Source organism: Delphinus delphis, chromosome 4, assembly GCF_949987515.2.
Source record: "Delphinus delphis chromosome 4, mDelDel1.2, whole genome shotgun sequence".
Taxonomy (NCBI): domain Eukaryota; kingdom Metazoa; phylum Chordata; class Mammalia; order Artiodactyla; family Delphinidae; genus Delphinus; species Delphinus delphis.
The window spans coordinates 60,268,998-60,290,544 of NC_082686.1; the positions used below are offsets into that span (position 1 = coordinate 60,268,998).

General features: G+C 45.7%; 1 protein-coding gene across 2 annotated transcripts; it reads left to right on the forward strand.

Moving 5' to 3' along the window:
* The first annotated feature begins 1,815 nt into the window (after positions 1-1,815).
* TIGIT (T cell immunoreceptor with Ig and ITIM domains) lies at positions 1,816-17,031 on the forward strand. Of its 2 annotated transcripts, none has more exons than XM_060009894.1 (4): positions 1,816-1,879; positions 2,940-3,269; positions 5,639-5,745; positions 16,783-17,031. In XM_060009894.1, exons 1-4 carry the CDS (start codon positions 1,816-1,818, stop codon positions 17,029-17,031), a joined length of 750 nt encoding a protein of 249 aa, XP_059865877.1. The 2 variants fall into 2 exon arrangements, with proteins under 2 accessions (XP_059865877.1, XP_059865876.1); XM_060009893.1 differs by having other exon boundaries at positions 16,801-17,031.
* The last annotated feature ends 4,516 nt before the right edge of the window (positions 17,032-21,547 follow it).

Genomic DNA, 21,547 nt, shown 5'->3' on the forward strand with positions numbered 1-21,547 from the left:
TATAATACCTAATAGCATGTAAATGCTATGTGAATAGTTATAAATACAATGTAAATCTATGTACATAGTTGCCAGTGCATGGCAAGTTCAAGTTTTGCTTTTTGGAACTTTCTGGAATTTTTAAAAAAAATATTTTCAATCTGTGGTTGGTTGAATCCACAGATGCAGAACCCATGGGTACAGAAGGCCAGCTGGTCCTGCCTCTGTGGCTTCTGCCAACCCCCACTATAGAAACACAGTCTCTGAGTTTTTTATAGTCCGAACGCCAGAGTCCGCCTTTGCGCTCTATTCCCCAGAGCTGCTCTCGGCTCTCCCACCCCTCGCCCCTCTGCCTTGGCAACCAGTTTTGAAAACACCCCTCTGGTTCAACCTCTGCGGCCACATTAGGTGGCCACGCGTTAGGTCTCATAGCTTCTTCAGCTGCAGGCTCTGTGACTGTGGAGAGGCGGTAGAGGAGACATGTCTTGATGTGAGCCTTGAAGGACAGGTCGAATTGGGGTGGGCAGAAAGAAGTTGGTGAGGCATAAGTTGTCTAAGGGGCTGGGGGTGGGGTGTAGGGGTGTACATAGGTCGTAGCGTAGAGTTGGGAATAGGTAGTACCCAGGGAGGGGAGGAAACTGGTTTGAGGTGGAGCGTCCTGCAGAAGAGGAGGAGGACAGGAGCCCGGAAAGTGTGGAATGCTCAGGGTGCTGGGCTGGAATGAGAGGCAGAGCACCAGGCTTCAGACGTTCCCCCGTTGGAGCAGCAGACTTTCAGGACATAACACCACGGGCCATGCCCAAGGCAGGTGAATGTGTACCCTCCACCTCCTCTCCCCAGGGTGTCGCTTCACCAGAGCAAGCTTTGACTTTGACAGCAGGGGTGGTGATTATCTACCCTCACATCTCCAGAGCCTAGTCTCGAGTCCAGTGCTTCTCAGGCACTCAGGGACTTTCAAAGGCATGAACTGAGAGAGGGAAGGTGAGAAGCAGGAAGGAAGGGTGGGTCAACAGTAGGACTTGATGATGAGCTGGAAGGTCCAGAAAAGTGTCAGCCAATCCCGATCCAGGGTCAGGCAACTGGGGCTCGCCCTTCTTTGCATCCTGGATTGTCAGGGGTTCACAGTACCCCTGAGTGAGAAAGAGAAAACTCACTCTTCTTGTCTCCTCTGACTCTACTGGGTCAGAGAGACTGAGCCCAAATTCGACAGTGTCTCAGTCCAAATAAACAAGACAGAAGAAATTAGATTCAAGGAGACAGAATCTTAGTTCTTTCCCTCATTCAGGGGAAAGTTGCTCTGTTTGACCAAGACTTTTGTCCCACTCATGTCTTGTTTCTGAATAAATGTCTTTTGTTCCCTCGATCATTAGACTTCAAGTGCAGTTCCTGGCCTTTAAGTGCACAAACTTAAGTTTCTCTTGTCATTGCACAGTCGGGGCAGCCCAGTGAACCCTGTCAGGAACAGGTTCTCCAGAATCTTGGACATTACACAGATGTGCTTGAGCTCATTAGATAATGGCTAATTTAAACCAAAAGTGCATTGAGACAGAACTTAAAAACAATAGGTTGACTAATAGTAATCCAAAGACCAGTGTACCTCTAACCACATTTTTGTTTATTTTTAAATGTGTTTCCTTCATGGTCTTTCTTGTGGCTCACCCTGTGCAGCTTGTGCACTTGTCGTGAGTTTTACCTTCGACGTTGTTTTTGCTGAAGTTGGTTTTTCCGAGACCTTCTCTTCCTCAGAGGCTCAGTTTCACCCTGCCATCAGCAGTCGGCCAGTTTCGCTGGCAGAAGAGGCCGCAGCTCCTTCCTGTCGGCCCCCTGGGCAGAAGCATGCAGTGGTGTCTCCTGCTGCTCTGGGCCCAGGGGCTGAGGCAGGCTCGCCTCCCTGCCTCAGGTACTGAAGTCTAGCCTGGGACTGGAAGGGGAGGGAGAGCGGGCGGAGGAAGGGGGAGGCTGGAGCCATTGTCTTATCCATCTGAGGGAAGGAAACACAGCTTTCAGAGCCCTGTGTCCCCTCGTTGAGAAACAGCTGTCTCTCTGAGAAGGAGATACAGTTCTGTACTAGGCGGCAGTTGAAGGACTTGGGGATGGGGGGTGCCAGAATGGCTGAACCAAGGAAGGAAGCAGGAGGACAGAAAGGGACTAAGGAGGAGGGATGATGAGTTTGCTGAGAGAAGTTCACTCCTGCGCCATCCTCCTTTCTTCTGTCCTTGCGGAAACTTCTAGAAAAACATTGTATTTCCGTAATGGAAAAACCCGCACGAACTTTTTGGCCAACCCAACATGTTTCCTGTGGATTAAAAAACGTCTTCGTCACAGATTCCAGAGATCCTACTATTAGAGATTTAATTTATGTTAAATCTATTTCCTTCTATATTAAATAACATAAGCAAATATTTCTGAAGGGGGCAGAAATATTTAAAAACCGTACTATAGTTTTGTTTCCCTGTTGCTTTCTGAACCGTCTGGAGCCGGGGTGGAGGTCAGTGTCGAGGATGGTGACTTTGCCTGGAGAAGCAGAGCTGCTCCCCAAGCCTCCTTTCCTTTGGATGTCGTGACTTTCCTGAAAAATTTTCCGGGCACCCCAAATGGTTGTCAACCAAAAGAGCCAGGTTTTGTTTCAAAGGATAATGTGTCCAGCACAGAACTGGCTGCTGGAAGATACAATCAAGCAGAAGCGATGGCTGACAAGGGCTTATATTCTAGGTAGGGAGACAAGATAAGTGTGTGGAAATAATCAATGAGTTCATCAGGAAGGTATATTCCCACAGAATATCCTAAGAGGGTGAAGTGCTATGTTGTATAGGAATTACAGTCTGTATGGGGGAATGACAGGGCAGACTGGAGAGACTGTCATTGCAAAAATCAATTCTGGCCTAAAGCCGCCTCGGAATTTCTACGGGAAGGTTCAAGGCCAGCTGCTAAAAGTGCATGCTTTTTTTCCCCTTCCCTAGGAGCTGTGACAGGCAGAATAGTAACAACGGGGAACATTTCTGCAGAGGAAGGTGGCTCTGTCACCTTACAATGTCACCTCTCCTCCACTACTGCCAAAGTGACCCAGGTCAACTGGAAACAGCAGGACCAAGTTCTGGCCATTCATCATGCCAGCCTGGGGTGGCACATCGACCCAGCCTTCACGGAGCGAATGGTCCCAGGCCCCAACCTGGGCCTCACCCTCCAGTCCCTGACCAGGAACGACACAGGAGAGTACATCTGCATCTATCACACCTACCCTGATGGCATTTACAAAGGGACAGTCTTTCTGGAAGTCCTACAAAGCTCAGGTATGCTCTCTGGAGCAGGGTGGCTGGTGACCGTCATCCTCTAGGGTAGAAAACGCATTCCTGCCCAATGCTGCAGAGCGGGGCCTTCCAACCCTGGTTCATGTTCAGATCACCTGGGAGCTTTTGAATGGTACTGATGCTGGTACCCCATCCCGGACCAGTTCAGTCAGAGGGGTGGAGCAGGTTGTGCTAGGTTCTAAAAGCACCCCGATGATTCGGATGGGCAGCCAGGATTGAGAACCACTGTTCGGGTAAAGGCACCTCTTACGTATATTTGTTAGGAAGACCAGTTGTTCAGGTCTTGTGAGAAAGGATCTCATTAATTAGTTCAGCATCGATCGTGCAGATTAGAATTAGCCACTAGGTTTATAAAGGATTAGAGCTCAGTGCTAAGTGTAAATGTACAATAATTTACATTTCTGTGGTACTTCATAGTTTCCAAAATGCTTTCACTTTCATTATCCACCTGGACACTTAAACCAGTTCGCTGGAGGGTGGGAAAGGGTTGTTATCATGGCTGAGGGACAGGATAGCAGAGTCATGATGGGCTCAGGCAGCCTGGGTCCAAATCCTGGTGTTGCTGTTGACCTCAGACAAGATTATTGGTCTTCTCTGTGCCTTGTTTTTCCCGTCTGTGAAATGAGGAGAAGATGTAAGACCTCCTGAGGAGCTAACGTAGGATTGAATTACTTACTAAAAAAAAATGCCCTTAGAACAGTCCCTGGAACATGACAAGCATGAATTAAGTATGTAAGTAAGCATGAACATAAGTATGAACACGATCCCCCGATCCCCATCTGCCTGTTGGGTGGAGGTGGAGGCTGAGGGTTGGCTGTTTGTTGCTCAGAGCGGTACAGCCGATTTCAACACAGGTGTTCTGGTTCCACTCAACTACACTCTCGGAACTGCCATTTGCTGACATCAGTGGTGTTGGAGATTGTTTGAGTTAGCAAAATATGTGTAAACTGCGAAGATGAAAGGTTATTTTAAAGTTCCTTCTCAAGTGCTACTTCTTGAGGGCCCCTGGCATAGGCCAATGCAGCATGTGGGGAAGAGCCCCCATCCTTTTCTGGTTCTGTGGAGAGCCCTCTGCAGCCCCTCTGACCCTCTCCAACTTCGGTCTCCATCAGTCCTCTTTCCCTACCTGTGGCCAAGGCAGGAGACTGAGTCCTCAGAGCAGGAAGAATACCTTCGGGGGAATTTGGGCTCCCCCCAGCTGCTGGTACCTCGTGGGTACTGGGGGTGCCGCCCTTGCCCTAAGTGATTACATGCTTTAGCCATCCTCCTGGCAATGTAAGCCCTTTGTTAGAAGGAAGAGCGGCCCGGCCTCTGCTACACCCTTCTCCTTTCAAGAATGCCCTGGACACCCGGGTTCTGCCCAAGTTCCTGGGAAGGAGGTGGGGATGGCATGAGGCAGCCTGGAAACCCTTCCACTTATAGTCCAGCACGCATCCTGACAATAGTCCTGTTTCCCTCACACTCTCCTTGGGTCAAGCATCACTCATCTTTTCAAAGCTCTCTTCTTAGCTTTTCCTCCTTGCATTTACATTTTACATCTTCATAGAACTTCACTTATTCATGCTTTAATTCATGTCATGAGTATTTATTAAGCACCTGTTAGGTGCCAGGTGCTGGCAAAACAGCAAAGGATAAAGCTCCGGAACCTTACGCCCTCCAGGGTCTCACAGCCGAGTTGGAGTAAGTGTTATGGGCTTAAGGTGAAAGGTTATATGCTTTTTTACTTCTTTGTACTTTAACGTTCTTTCAATTTTTTTTTCATATGTATTTATTTATTTATTTTGGCTGTGCCTGGTCTTAGTTGCGGCACGTGGGCTTCTTAGTTGCAGCATGCAGACTCTCAGTTGTGGCATGCATGTGGGATCTAGTTTCCCGACCAGGGGTCAAACCCGGGACCTCTGCATTAGAAGCGCAGAGTCTTACCCACTGGACCACCAGGGAAGTCCCTGTTCTTTTAATTTTTAATTAAACTTTTTTTATACTAGTATGATTATAAATATGAAGTTTAATAAAGAAAATAATCACCTTCTGGTTTTTTTCTGGATGTTATTTGTTTCACTTCAAGACTATGACTGAAATTGATTTTGTCAAAAAGAGAAAGGAGTGTTAAAATGGTCTGCGCTGGTGTCAAGTGTGTGGGGTACACCCCTTGAGAGATCAGGCATTGATTTCATGACGGGCCTGGCAGATGCTCTGCTGTCCGAAGAGATGGACTTGAAGACGCCAGTCCTGTGGTTAGAGAAAGGCCTGGCCAATTCCCATGCCCGTGCCCTGACGCTGAGGCTTCCCTTGTAATGGTTGCCCTTTGCTTCCGGCCTCTGCCCACTCACCTTTGTTTTGTCCTCTTCTAGTGGCTGAGCACAGCGCTGGGTTCCAGATCCCATTGCTTGGAGCCATGGCCACAGTGCTGGCAGTCATCGGCACAGCAGTCATTGTGGTGCTCACACTGGCTGGAAAGGTAATGACTCTGGCTGCATATCTCAGTCCTGGGCATCCCGTCTCTGCCATCCTGGTCCTTTCCTGTCGCCTGTCTAGAAGTGATCTCTCCCACTGTTCATTGTGCCTTCTTCACAGTCCTTGCTCTGCCTTTCAGTGGCATTGTTTATGCTCTTTTGCTGTCCCTTCCCTTGTCTGGGAGCTCCTGAAAGGTTGGATCCGTATCCTCCCCATCTTGCTGTGGCCTACAATTCCTGGCTCCTGCTTGTCCCTTAAGCCACTCCTCTGAGAGTTTGATTTAGCCACTGTGATGTTGATGCGTCTTGGGCATCTACTCTGTGCCAGGGGTTTTTGAACATTAGCTCCTTTAATTTTAACAACCCTTCAGTAGTGCTGGGCTATCTAGCACTTCCGCAGAATGAGAAATCAACACTCCAAAAATTTAGGGGTAAAAGGTACATGGCAAGATGAGTAGGTTGTAAATCCTCTGTTACTATTGCTTAAGGGGTCACGTGGCTGAAAGAGTATTGGACGGGGAACTGGAAGTTTCTAATCTCAGCACTGAGTGTGTGATGATAGGGATGCTGTTTCATCTTCCAAGTCTCTGTTTCTTCATATATAAAATGGGGATTATGATTCTGCTCGCTCTGTATCACAGGGTTGTGATGAACAGGTGGCATATTGCACGTGAAAGCTTTGTAAACAATGAAGAAATATATCCACACCCTTGTGTTGTAACTGGTAGTTAGTGATTAGAAAAGGCAAGAATTCCCACTCCCGTTTTGTCTGCCCTGTTGGGTCTTTTAAGCCATCCCAGGTTGCCTTAAGTTACTAAACAAACACTTCGGGGAACACAGGCCTGTGATTCCCAGCCCTGTTTTCCACCTTGTTTCAGATCCTCTTCCCTAGTGCCTGACTCACTTTCTCTCCAACTCTGGTTCCCCTCCGTTAACAACTCAACTCTGCAGCCTTGCTTTGCTCTCTCTGGACTGGTACCTGGTGCTGTTATTCCTGATACCTGTGGGTTTACAGTTACCACTTTATTTTCTTCATATTTGTTTTGCCTGTTTTTTTTCCCCAATCTTTCTTGCTGCCTTTTGAATTAAGTACTTTTTATTATTAAAAATCTTTTCTTTTAGTGGTTACACTAGAGATTACAAAATAGATCCCTGATTTATTAAAGTCTAATTTGTATTAGTACTTTCATCATTTCTTGGATTTTGCAAGAACCTTAGAACACATTAACCCTTTACCTACTTCCCCAACTTACTGCTATTATTGTCATGGATTTTAGTTCTCTATTGTAAACCCCAAGGAAATGATTTATTGTCTTATGAGCCAATATTCATTTAGATTTACCCTTTCTGTTGCTCTTCACTTCTTCCTGCATGTGCTATCTTATAACTAGGATAGTTTTCCTTCTGCTCAAAGGATATCCTTAGCATTTCCTTGTGGGCAGGCATGCTAGTGATGAATTATCTTGCTTTTTGTTCATCTGAAAATATCTTAATTTTTCCTTAATTTAAAAGTGATATATTTGTTTTGCTGGGTATAGAATTCTATGTTGGCAGCTATTTTCTTTCAACATGTGGAAAGTATTGCCCCATTGTCTCTGGATGCTCATATTTCTGTTCAGAAATTACATGAGAATCTTATTTTTGCTCCTTGGAAGATAATGTTTTTTTTTTTTCTGGTTCTTTAGAAATTTTCTTTCTCTTTGGTTTTCAGCAATTATATGGTGATATAATTGGATATAGTCATCTTTGTATTTATTCTCTTTGGGGTTTGGAGTGCTTTTTGAATTTGTAGCTTGATATCTTTTGTCAGTTTTATATCATTCTTGGCTATTATTTCTTCATGTATTACTTCGTTGTCCTTGTTTTCCTCTCCTTATGGAATTCTAATCATGTGGTATTTTCAACATTTTCACTTTTTCCGACATCTCTTACCCTCTCTTCTGTATTTTCCATCTACTTGTCTCATCAACTGTTTTCTTTGGACATGCCTTCCAGTTTACTAAGTCTCTTCTCTGATGGATCTACTCTTCTGTTAAACTCATCCCTTAAGTTCTTAATTTCCATTATCATATTTTTCAGACCCAGGATTTCTATTTTGTTCTTTGTTTGGATAGTTTAAAGTCTGCCAAAATTCCCAATCTTGTTTTTAATTCTTTGAAAATGTTAATCATAGTTATTCTGAAATCTGTGCCTGATACTCCTATTAATTGGGTTCTCTATGGGTCTTTTAATATTCTCTCTTTTTGCTTGTTTTTTGGACCTATCTTATCTTTCTGACTATTTACTTTTCATTGAATGCTGTATTTCTACATGAAAACCTGTGACCATAATTTGAGGCTGTAGATAATATCATCTTCCCCTAAAGAAGATTCCTTTTTGCTTCCATCAGGTAACTAATCTTCAGGCAGTAGCATTCCCATCACCTTAATTAAATCAGTAGTGAGAGGATTTAAAGCTGGATTTAATTTCTGCTACTTCCTTACTTGTAGAGTGCAGTCCTTTGGGGTCCCAACTCAAAGCCTGTAGTGTTTGCCAGAGTCTCCTTTCCTCGGTGGCCTCTGAACTCTAAATTTTGTCCCTCCAGCTAGAAATTCTGTGTAGCTAATTTGCCTCTCAGCCATGACTTTCAGGCAATTTCTCTAGGAGAAAATCCATACCCTTCCCAGGCCCACAATGCTCATCTCATCTCTCTGGGCTTCCTACTCCTGGATCTTGCTCCCCAGACCACAAATTTCTCACTGATTGAATAGATTTCTGATTAATACAGTTAGATGTTTATAATATTTCGTTCAGTTTTTCTAGCTATTCTCCCTGGAAAGGTTGGTTCAAAGCAACATAGGCAATCATTGTTCTACCAGAAGCAGAACTCCTGTTTCTTATGTTGTATTTCATATCTGCACTCAAAGGCTGACTTTTACAAGCAGAACATATTTACCCAGTCCACCCACTCTGTACCTTTGGCTATATTGGGTCAAGACCCCCAACTCGAGTTCTAGCCCCTCTGTACCTGATTCCTGAACAGCCATTTAGCCTGAATGTGGCCAGGTCACTGCCAGTCCCAGAGAGGGAGGGATGTGGACAGATGTGTGTTCTTAGGCTCTGGTTCCATCTTGCTTGCTTATTGTGAGCTCTTGTCCTCTTTTTCCTTTTCTCCCTCTCTCAGAAATGGACCATCCTTTGACTTTCTCTTTTTTCTTACTTAACATCTATTTTACTATTTTACTCTTGTCACTCCTCTGAAGACCGAGAGCTACTTCCCTCTCCAGGCCTCAGAGCTGAGATGAATTACACAAACTAGAATTGCTTAATAAGAAAGTGCTATTGTAATGTTCCTCCACTTAGACCTCATGGTATTTTGCATTTTAAACAGCCTTAATTCTATATCCCTGCCTAGGATAAAAAATTGTATATATTTTCCTAGTGTTAATTCTGCTTACGGAGTTACACTTCTGTGCACACTCATGTCTATTACCAGTGACTCATCTTGAACACTTAGCCTAATATCTTACATCTTAAATTCTCTTAGTTTTCTGTGTAGATAAACTCAGTTTGCTTTCTGTAACCTACCATCAATAACTAGGGTACTGATGTAAAAATAACACGTTCCATTTGACACATGTTCTGTCTTCAGTCAGATCTACAAATGAAGAGAGCCCAGGAACACTCACTCTAACCTTATTTTACTGAGAACAGATTGGATTGAGGATGGGAAAAGGTATTTTGGTAGCAAAACTAAAGTCTTGTTCCCCTCTGAGTTACAAATTGGCCAGGTCTCCCCCAGTCACTGGTCTAACAGTGCTCCAGGCACCTGTTGGACCTTGTTAATTTGGTCTAGAGGAAGTGAAAGAGATTCTCCAAATGGTACGAAAGCTCATGTGATAGGTGAAAGTTACATAAAATCTAATACCAGAAGATGACTGCCTGGTCCACCAACTTGCCTACAAAAATCTATTGTCCTATGGTTCAAACCCTCACTTCCAGGTTTATGAAACAAACACTGAGATTGCTGACCTACCTGGTTCATAGAGATGTGGCCATTTATTCCTTGTCATTCAACAGACATCATGGAACAGAGTCCTGGGGATCCAGCAGTGGCTGAGATGTGGCTAGTGCTATCGAGGAAGTCAATGACTTATAGTATTTTCATTTATGGCTTGGCTGTCACAGTAGACAGGTTTAGTAAATGAAACCTCTAGGGGAAGATGAGGGAAAGAGAAGTGATTGACTAGAGGGGAGAGGTGAAGAGAATGATGATTGATCTCTGAGCTGGGCAGGGAGCTGTTATGGTGGTTGGTGAACAAATGTCCTCTGCTGTCACCAGAGCTCTGCAGCTCTGGCATGGACATATGGAAAGCTCTTTAGAAGCAGCAGAACACATTTTCCTGTTAAGGATTAAGACTGGTTCATTTCCAGGCCAGTATCCCAGACCAACTTTGGTCATCTTTGTGTAAGGGAAAGGGGAAAAGGTGAAAAGAGAGAGTCCAGTAGCTATTAAGTTCTGTGGCTCCCTTCTAAAATGTTTTATTCATCAGCCCCCTCTTTGACATGTCCATTGCTTCCTGTCTAAACTAGTTCCTCTCTGTTTTTTCATGTGCTTTGGCTATAGTTTCCAGTCTTCTCTCTCTATATACCTGTATTATTCAAGGTCCATCAGGGAACACATAGTATTCTCAGCATGAGTAGTTTGAGGATAGTTTAATAAGGAGATTTACAAAGGACTGGGAAGCATATAAGGAAACCATAAGCGGGAGTGTAGGAGTGTGTTGTTACCAACCCTAGTTCTTTAGGGGAAAGGAGAGAGGATGATTACTGGAACCTGGGAGGGAGGATGATGAATAGGACCTGAAAAGAGACAGTTGTGTGGAGGGACCACTTTGAGAAGTACTGTAATCTTTGATTGAAGGCCACAGCCAGTCCAAGTCCACCCTGCAGAGAGAATGCCAGGAGAGTATATACCCTCACCTTGCACTCTTTCCCTCCATTCTCCTATTGTTGCTTTGCATTGGCTGAACCCAAACTCAAGCCAGAGGACAAGGGAACTCACTGATTCAGTATGCATAGTTCAGTCTTCTCTGGGCACAGAAGAGGGTGCAGAAGGTTGGAGAGTGACGTTGAGGGGTGAACAGACAGTATCCAAGCCAGTACTATTATAGACCTGGAAATGGGCAAGAAATCTTGACTTTCCATGCTTCCGTCTACTCTCATGTATCCTTGATCTTTTGATTATACATTTAAGCAATATCCTTGTTGGCTGTCCATCTATATTTCTCCTAGGAACACACTGGGCTTTATTAGCCATCTTACTATCCCTGTGGGCCAGGCTTCCTTGGCTGCCATTGCAGTAGTTACATCCACCTTGTTTCTTAAGTGCTGCCATCTGTCCCTATATTATTTTGGCATCTCCTCATCCCTCTTTCTACTGGGGATCCAGTTCTATAAAAGCATTGCCTACTTCAGCTCCAGCCTATAGAGGAGAGACATCTCTGAGCCCCTCAATGACGCTGGTGCTCCCCTAACTAGCACATTCCTTTCCACCTCAGCAAAAGGGTGTCTTCTGGATCTTCCCAAGAAACATAATCAGCTGTTGGATTTAAAAAATTACGTAGTACAGGAATTGGCGAAGTTTCTTTGTAAAGGGCCAGGATCTTTTAGCTTTTGTGGGCCTTACGGTCTCTGTTGCAAAAATTCAGCTCTGCCATTGCACTGTGAAAGCATCACAGACAATATGTAAATGAGTGAGTGCGGCTGTGTTTCAATAAGTCTTTATTTATAAACACTGACATTTGAATTTCATATAATTTTCATGTTTAATAAAATACTGTTCTCTTGAATTTTTTTTCAATCACTTAAAAATATAAAATCCACTTTTAGCTCGTGAGCAGTACAAAAGTCTGTGGTACCCCAGATTTGACCCATGGGCCTTAGTTTCCTAATCCCTGATTTAGTAGACTGTATTGGGAAAAACTCTGTTTGTCTGTCTTTTCCTCTTCTCTACTCTTAGCACTGCACAGAACACTTCTGACACCAGACGTGAGGGTTTATTGCCACACTGACCAATTCTCCTACACCCCCTGAGTGTCCTACAGTCAGTCCAGTTCTGACACTATCTGCTTGGAGTTAACATCAGGTTAGGGGCTCAGTCCTCCAAGACTGCCCTCCTTCAGATGCCAATTGCAAGTCCCAGGTTGTCACCTGTACCTTTGACTGACGGGCTGTATATTGAGGTTCCTATAACCCTCTCCTCGGATTCGATAATTTGCTAAGACAACTCACAGAACTCGGGGGAACACTTACTTACATGTACCTGCTTATTATAGAATAAAGAATTTGATAAAGGATACAGATGAATGCCCAGATGAAGGAAATACATAGGGTGAGGTCTCGAAGGGTCCTGAGCACAGGTGCTTCTCTCCCCAAGGTGCTGGGTGTGCCGCCCTCCCAGCACGTAGATATATTCATCAACTCCAAATCTCATACTTCTGGGATTTTTATGGAGACTTCATCACTCAGGCATTATCGGTTATTAACTCATTTTCCAGCCCCCTCCACTCTCTGGAGAATAGGGAGTAGGGCTGGAGGTTCCAAGCTTCTCATCATGGCTTGGTCGTTCTGGTAACCAGCCTCCATTCTGGAGCCCAGCAAAAGTCGCCTCATTGGAACAAGACACCCCTGTCACCCAGGATATTCCAAGGGATTTAAGAGCCCTGTGTATGACATTCCTATCACTCAGGATATTTTAGGAGTTTAGGGAGCTCTGTGTCAGGAACTGGGGTTAATAGAGACCAAATATTAGCAGGAACTGGGGGTAGAGACAAATACATGCTTCTTACTATTTCACATGGGTCTATGATAACATCTCCAATTCTCTGAGCATTTTGTTTCTTTCTTCCCTAGTTTTCCAAAGCACCGTTGGCATCTCTGTTGACAGCTGTGTCCCGGGGCCTTGTGAGGGTGTTAGATCTTGAGCCATGGGATGTGTCCTAATATTGACAAATGATGTGTCCCTCATCCAGTCTTAAGTTCTACTCACCCAGCCCTGATCCACTCCCCTCAGGATTCACTCCCAAACATACTCTCCCAGTCCCACCAGTATGTGTTAGCTCCTTTTGTTACAACCTCTCTCCTCCCTCAGCATGCCCAGGATTCCCTCAGTTAGTGTAGGTTGAGATTTTTGCTAATTATGGGCCAATGGCCAATAGGGGAGGGGAGGCAGGTCCTGACAGGACCCATCTTCCATCCCGGGGAAGGGGGTCACCTCTGCAGCTCCAGATGATGCAAGAGAAGCTAGTGATTCAAGGCTCCCAAGTGCATCTACCAAGAGATCCTCCTCCCAATGCACAGAAATGCCTCCATTCCCGCCCAGACCCTGATTTTGGTGGAGTCTTGCCCAGGCTTAGAATTCAGCCATCTTTGAAGTTCTGTCGCCCTTATAGGTAGGTTCTCTGCCTGCTCTTCAGTGTTGGAGGTGAGCGTTTCTTTAAATGTTGCCAAGGAAGAGGAGCTTTGATTCTCACACTTTGCTTTCACTTGCTGGTAGATCTGTCATGTTCTCGTCTCAGTCCAACAGCAGAATTTAGTAAAAGCCACCCAATCCCACAGTCCTAACAAGCACTATCTGCTCTATACTTCTCCAATGTCAGAGCTGTTGCACCAGTTCATAACCCCCGTCCCTTTGTGTCTCTTCCCATTTCACCACCAGTGGTGGGGTCTGTATTCCCATCCAGCTGGTGAGGGATTCCCCTCCACAATCCCATCCTAGAGTCTGCCTTCTTTAGATTTGTTCCCAGACATGGAGCCTGGCATGGGAATTCCGGTGAGAGTGACTTATTGGGCTGGGCTCTCAGATGAAGAGTGGTGAAGGAAGCAAGGTAGGGCTAAGGGATGTGGTTTCGGGGGGAGATGTGGTTGAAGCAGATTTGGTCACACCTTGAGGAGGGGGCCAGCCTTTTGAAAACCCACCTCAGCCAGTTGTTGACTGTTGGCTGCTCACCAGGAAAGGTCCAAGAGCAATTCTCCAGAGAAGGGGCAGCTGTGAGCCACTCATAGCCTAGATTCCCAGTGTCTGGGGAAGGGAGGCACTGGTCAGGTGGTGAGGCGATCTGAGCAGGGCACCAACAGTATTCCCTACAGACCCTGAGAGCCAGTAGGTTGAATTATTTAGGAGTTTGGCGTTTGGAATCAGACAGGCCTAGGGTTTGGATCCTGGCTCTACCACTTGAGTAGCTGGGCCACCTAACTTTGCTGACCCTCAACTTCTTCATCTGTAAAATGGGAACAATTATGGTATTGCCCTGTTAGGGTTGTAGAAAAACTCGAGTCATGTAATTCACATAAGGCCCCGGGCATTTTTCCTGGCATGTATGAATAACCATTATTTCTTAAGTTCTTAAAATTATTATAAAATTTATTTACTGTAGCACTTCATGATACCTGGTGCTCAATAAATTAGTTATATTGCATAGATTGATTTGACTAAATGAATGAATGTTATTTGCTAAGCTACTATTGGGAAAAGTGCACCCAGGGGACCTTCTGTGAGGGCAAGGAGAGATGGGTGTGTCCAGCTGCAGGACAGTGACTGCAAACTGTCTGTGCTCACGTTCTCCAAGAGGGTAACATTTGTCCTGCAAATCTCCACGGTTGCTATCGTCATAGCTTTGTTTGTTCTTTTAGAACAACATCAATGCCTTAATTCCAGACTTGTTTTTTACACTGATTACAATGACAGGGTTCCCTATGCAGGATGGAATGAAAACAGAACAGCTGAGAGACCCAGCTCAGGCATATTTACATTTCCCAGAGGATGTTTGGAAGACAAAATAGTCCTAAGATTCAAAGGCAAGGGTAGGCAGTCTAAGAATGGGAACGAGAACACACCAACACAAAAAGCCACAGTCAGCTCTCTGAGAAAGAATCGGGTATCTGTATTTTTTAAATGGATAGGGTTGCATCAAGGGATGTAGGACTTCCTTGAAGCCAAGAATCAGCTTGACCTACGATAACAACCCTTTCCTTCACACCTACAGTAAGGCGCAGCCACTTCTACTGAAAAGCAATGAATGAAACAGTCCGCGGGCCCCAGCTCCTCAGGGCCCGCAGTGAGGCTGCACCTGTAACTTCCGATATGTGTTCAAGGCGCCCATCCATGCTGCCCACCCTCCCGCTCAGCCTCTCTGCGTCTATTTATGTTCTGCAGAGCTTGACACTAGCCAATGAGGATGGTGCTGTTTCCTGTCCTGGAAGCAGTGGGGTGGGCAGAATGCAATTTGGTTTGTGTTTGTTGTTATTGTCCAAGCCTGTGTGTGGTGGCTCTTTGTGAGTCTGTCATTTGGACCTCCAGTGGGGCTAGGTGACCGGCTTTAGAGCAGTATCCACGAAGGCCGAGAGGATGTCACCTTTGCATTGCACGCCATCAGGCATGTCTCCTGCCATCCCGCCTGTGCCTGCTGCTCTGATTTTCTTGCCTGTGAAGCACAACCCTCACGTATGATGCTGTCATATGGACGTGATGGCTGATTTCACATCCTTGATTTTCCCAGACAGGTTTCACGGTCTATCCTCTTGTCTCATAAGTGTAAATGTACTTGTCCGACCATGAGTCCATATTTTGATTTGGAAAATCCCGTTTATTTAGATTTGGGGCCAGGTGGGGGGGGAGCGAGCAAGGAAAGAGAGAGAGAGAGTGAGTTTGTGTGTGTTTGTGTGCCTTTCAGTCCTAAGACCTATACTGAGCATCTGTTATGAACTCCGAGGTTACCAAGAGGAATACAGCACAGATCCTCCCCTCAGGGGAGCTCACAGTTTGGGGCCTGAAGAGACAGAAGGGTAAACAAATTCCAGGCAGCAATGAATGTTACAACAGAGAACCCCCCGGGACCGTAGTGGAACACACAGGAAGGATGTTGCTCTCCCGGAAGATCAGAGGCGTCTTCTTGGACAACGTGCTGTAGAACCGGGTCTGGAGGAGTGAGCAGACAGCTTTGCAGGGAACTGTGGTGAATGGACAGTGGGAGGAGAGGCAGGAAACAGTGCATGGCATTCGAGACACTGCAAGATGAGAGGCAGCTTGGCTAAGAAGAGCATCGTCTGGAATCCCACAAACCCAAGTCAGAACTGGAACTTCACCTGTCTGAACCTATCGGCTCACTCACAAGTAGAAACGTCGATAGGGTTGTGCTGAGATGACAAAGAAGCTAGCCCGCTTGGTGCTCATAGTATTTTCTCAATCAACGGTGCCTCTCTGGCATCCAGGCCCTATACCGGGAGTTGGGCTGTTGGTTGGGGAAGCACTGCAGCAAATGAAGCTGGAAAAGTGAGTGTGGCCATATCGCAAAAGGCATTTTGGGGGGGCATCACACACAGTCTGCTGTGGGTCGTAAAGCGAAACTACATGTGGCGTATGGGCTTGCTGTGGGTGGAGTCACAGGGTGGGTCTGGAGCTCAGGGGGGAAGCCTGGGCTGGTTTGGAAAGGGATCTGGGGATCCCTAGAGGACAGAGGGTGGTTGCAGATGTACATAAGGATGAAGTGTCGAGTGTGCTGCACAGAGGAAGAGAGAGTACCGGGCGCGAGAAAGCAGAGACCGAAACCCCGAGGAACTTCTTTACCTGGGGAGCTGAAGTGTCGGCGGCAAGAAGAGCAGGCCTGGCCGCGGAGGAGGAGAAGCGGGGAGAGTGATGGCCCAGGGAAGGAGAACATCTCAAAGACGAAGCGGTCAGCGGCGTCAGAGGCAGCGAGAAGGAGTAAGAGAGAGCTGGGACTGGAAGCCGCCTGCCCAGGCTCAGGAGCGCGTGGGCCGCCGTGCGCGTGTAGCCCGGAGCCTTTCCGGGGCGCCGTTAGTGCTGAAGTCTACGGTGAAGAGGCTGAGAAATTAAGGGTTAAGGAACTGCTGTGGATAAGAACACAACTTTGTGTGTGTGTGTGTGTGTGTGTGTGTGTGTGTGTGTGTGTGTGTGTGTGTGTAAGAAAGGAAGAGATCATTATAACTATGGGTCATTTTGGGGAGTAACTTTTAAATGACATCCCCACATACTCACTTTGTAGTTTTTTTGTTTTTGGAAGAAATCTCTCAGAATCCGTTCTGCGGAAGGTGGCCTCGGGAGGAGGCTGTCTGAACAGGAGGAGTGGAGGCCCGGCGTCCCGTCCTCCCCGGGCAGCTGTGTGCGTGCGGACGCCGGCCTCTGCAGGGAGCAGCCGGGAGAGGACCGCGCAGAGCCCGAGGCGCACGACTACTTCAACGTCTTGAGTTACAGAAGCCTCGCGAGCTTCAGCTTCCCCGCCGAGGAGGGCTAGCTCCCGGGGGCATCCTCTGGGAGACACAGTCCTGCCTGTGCTATCACAGATGGACGTATTGGCGTCTGCCCGTCACGGGTGTGTGTGTGTGTGTGTGTGTGTGTGTGTGTGTGTGCGCGCGCGCGTGTGTGTATGCATGTGGACGTCTGCACACGCGTGTGTGCGGGTATGTTCGGTTGAGTGGATGTATGTCATCCTCCTCTGTGTCTGCATTCCCTGTACCCTTCCCTTCTGTTCCATCTTGGCAGATCCCGCCCGGGGAGGAGCCTGTATCTTGATTACCAATGCAAAGTTAGAAAACCAAACACACACTTGACCTGGTTTCGAATCTGACAGTTGGAACAGATCCTGTGGCTGCGATCTGCATTCCCCCTAAAAGCATTGGGCACGGTTCAGGGCTACAGGATTCTGTGGTGGATTTCGGGGATGGGGTGACTGCAGAGGCACCTCGTCTCATTTGCCACTGTCGTCTGCGTCAACGTTCACACACCCAAGGCGTTTTAGGACTAAGGCATGCTACCAGCTTGTATGCGGAGATTGGAGGATGACTAAACCATTGACTCGGGTCCCAGCCCTTTGAGAACTTACAGTTCAGTGGGGAGACAACATTTACATTAAAAAGTAGTGAGGAAAAAAAAAAAAAAGTAGTGAGGAGATAAGGGTCCAAGACACAGGCCTTTGGGAAGACATGTCAGGTGAGGGTGAGATGGTCAGGATGAGCTCATCTGTGGGGAAGTGGCCTGAGAGGATGTAGGGAACAGTGAGGCTGGGCTGGGAGAGCAGGATTTTTGTCCAGGGAATTCATAGATTCTAAAGTTGGGAGCTGAAAGTCCCACATGGAAGACCCTGGCATCAAGGGAGCCAGCAAGACTTCAGATTCTATTCTCTGGGCAGACTTTCAAATCTCCTTTTGCTTGATGTACGCAGAAGCTAGTGATGATCTGATATAGAGGATTGTAGGCTCTTCCAGTCACGTGCGTTGGGGAAGCCCACAGAAATGGTGTGTGTCTACTGCAGGAGCTGTAGTTCAGCCCTTGGGCCGAGATCCACCTCTTCTCTATCAATCTGCCATTGAGCCTTTGAAGAAAGAATCTGTTTCCCACCGAAAGGAAAATCTGGATTTTAAAATAGGGACTCTTCACAGGAAAACAAAGGAGGGTGATGGAAGTTTTAAAAAATGAGCACCTCAAACTAGCTGCCTGGAACCCTTAAATTCACACCCTGAGCTCTTTGTGCTGGGGTTAGCGTGGCATCTGAGCTGCTCATTTCTGTTTAGCGGGCATTCAGGCTTTATCCTCCCACCACCTCTCTTAGAAGAATGAGGGAGGTTGGGTTTATAGGAGACTGATTCTCTTTCATGGGCACAGGAACTGAGAGAAAATGTGAAGCAAGACTGTCCTTTACCAATGGTTAAAATGGAACATTGCCCTGCTTCCTGAGAATTAGGCTGGTTGAGTGAGGAGACAATTCAACTGCTACTCCTCCTTGCATTTTGATTTTGATTTTTCTCAGTTCTCTACCAACAAGTATGTAGTCAGGAGCCATGAGCTGAAATCTGTCCAGAGTGCCAAGTCCTTTGGAAGAAAGATAGATACCTGTAAAAATGCTGTTATTTGCCATGGCAGTTCACAGCATTTTTATTGCAAAACTAGTGCAGATTGGTTGGGAGTAGAAGACAATTCACAGTTCACAAATGAGCTAACATATAATGACAAAAAGGGAGTGGTGGTTTGATTTGGAAAAGGACATTGGGCTGAGGCTGGACTGACAGTTGGGTGTTATTTAACATGATTATGGTAACAGGGAAACATTTACAGATGCCATTTGGATGGTGCTAAAAATACAAAGGAGCCCATAGATGTTGTAAATGGGACAGGTTACTAAAATGAGATTGAATTAGACGGAAAATAAATTTGAAAGTGAAATTCATTGAACCAGATTTTCCTTGGAGACCTGAGAAGACAATCCCCTAAAAGCCAGATTCCTGGAGACATGCCTGTCCAGTACGGCAGCCACTTTCCACATGTGGCTCTCACGTGGGATGTGGTTAGTCCTATTGAGATGAGCTGTGCTAGAAGTAGAAAATACATGCCAGATTTTGAAGACTTAGTGTGAATAATAAGAATGTAAACTGTCACATGAGTAATTGAAAAAATATTGATTACATGTTGAAATTATATTTTGTATATATTGTGTTAAATAAAATATATTATTAAAATTAATTTCACCTGTTTCTTTTTACTTTCTTAATGTGGCTACTGGAAAATCTAAAGTTGCCTATGTGGCTCCCATTGTATTTGTGTTAGACCACGCAGCTGTAGACTCTAAACCCAGCCAAGGTGGTACTGGGGGAGGGTGTCTATCACTGACTGGTGGGCTCTGTCTCTCTGTCATTCAACACAGGGCTTGAGGAGTCTTTTCCCTCTTATTATGTCTTTTGAGAAGTATAAGGAAGGATCACAGGAGAGATTGAGGTGGGAGACCACTAAGTGTAGACAGGAAGAGCTCCTAAACTCTCCTGGATCCCCTCTTAGATTCCATGATAGGGGGAAGGGAGAATAAATGAATCAATAAATGTGAGTTCGAAGAAAAATACATTTACTGACTCCCTACCCCTTATTACTCCACATTCTAAGCCTGGGCATATAGAGTCTGATCTGTAACCCAAAGAATTATACTGAACAAATAAGAGAGATTATGAGTCATGGAACTTTGAGGTAGATGACCTTCATGAGTGGCTAGAACCTTCCCATGCAATTTTATTTCATGACTTGCTCCTTCTCAGCCTGCGGGCCTCTGGAAATGAACCATCACGGACTCAGGTTTATACAGATTCCATCAGTGCTGGGCTGGACAGGCAGGGTGGCTGTGTGTGCTGCACATGAATGGCAGCGTTCTGGTGGGCTCACCAAACCCCACCAAAGGAGGGAGTCAGCAGCATGGCTGTAGCTGCCAGCTGTGAAGTGTGAGCATTTTGTTCCATCTTCTGGTTCTTTCTAGTCCTGCAAAACTGCAGTAATCCCCCACATCCACTCCAAGCACACCTGCCCAGAGGCCAGGAGAGCCTTATGCGTGTAAGAGCCTGAGTTTTCTGGAAGTCAGAATTATATACTTTGATGCTTGAGAGAATTTTGTTGTTGTTGTTGTTGTTGTTGCATAAGTTAGAGTCTAGGACAATACTATCCGATAGAACTTTCTCTGATGATGGAAATCCTCTATACCTGTGCTCTCCAACATGGCAGCCCCTAGCCACACGTGACTATTGGCACTTGAAATGTGGCTAATGTGACTAAGGAACTTTAAATTTTATTTAATTTTGATTAACTTAAAAGTAATGTAAATAGCAACATGTGACTGTGGCTAGTATATTAGATATCACGATTCTGTTAATCACCTTGCATGTGGAACAAACACAGAGATGAGTGTCTATAAGCCATTGGATGGATCTGCAGATGTTATGCATTTGAAAGGGCTACCACCAGGAAGAAACATGGAGGTGTTCTTCTGTTCTCTTCTGTCCTCCTTTGATCGAGACAAGCATGACACCAAAAGCAAGCTGTGCATTTACTTATTTCAGACTCTTCCCCAAAGGTATCTGTGGTAGCTAAGTGGTTCATATAAACAGGGTAAGAACTGACAAGAAGTTTGCAACTCACAGGTGTTACGCAGAAATAGACTTGCATCACAAGACTTGCCTTGGCCAACAGTCATCCTGACTTCATGTCAGAAGGTTGTTAAGAACATCGCCTCTGCCACTAAGAGTCTAGTTGATTTTATAGAGGTCAAAAGAGCAGTAGCTGTGGTGTCGTGGATTGGGAGTCAGAATACTTGTCCAAGTGCTGAGCACTGCTAGTTAGCCTCATGACATTGGATGAGCCACTTAACCTCTTGATCGTCATTACAAATGTTTCCTTATTTGTAAAATGGTAATAATAATATCTACTTTATAAGGTTCTTGGGGAGATGAAGTAAGGTAATGTGGTTGAGTGTTTGCAAGCTGTAAAATGCTGAATTAATGTTATTATTGTGCCTGGCACTGCTTATGGTGCCACAGAGGTCCCTGGGGGCATCAAATCTTGTTGGGATTTAAGGAATGCTAAGACGTTGCAGATATATCCTTGAGGTCTGCAAGCTCTCGGTAAGTATTTAAAACTTCTCTGTGTTAAGTGTGATAGTCTTTAGAAAAGTCAAACGTGTCTTGGATATTGATGACCTTCTTTGTCATTGTCTTCAGTCTTCATATTTGTGTTTCTAATTAAGTTGATTTCAAGACAGGGAAGCTTAATTCATAAAAGATTCAGGAAGGTGGAGAGGTGGAAGAGTTTGCAGTAGTTGAAATACTAGGAAAGTGATGGGAGAGTTGTTCTTACTTTGTACCCTGTCATGTAGGGCCACGGTATCAGGACCCGGGGCAGGCAGTGCACCTCCCTTTGTGAGCAGTGACTTCAAGTCAGCAGAGCCTCATCCAATATATTAAACTTGTGTCGTTTACCTGTACTTATTTTTATTTTAGTTT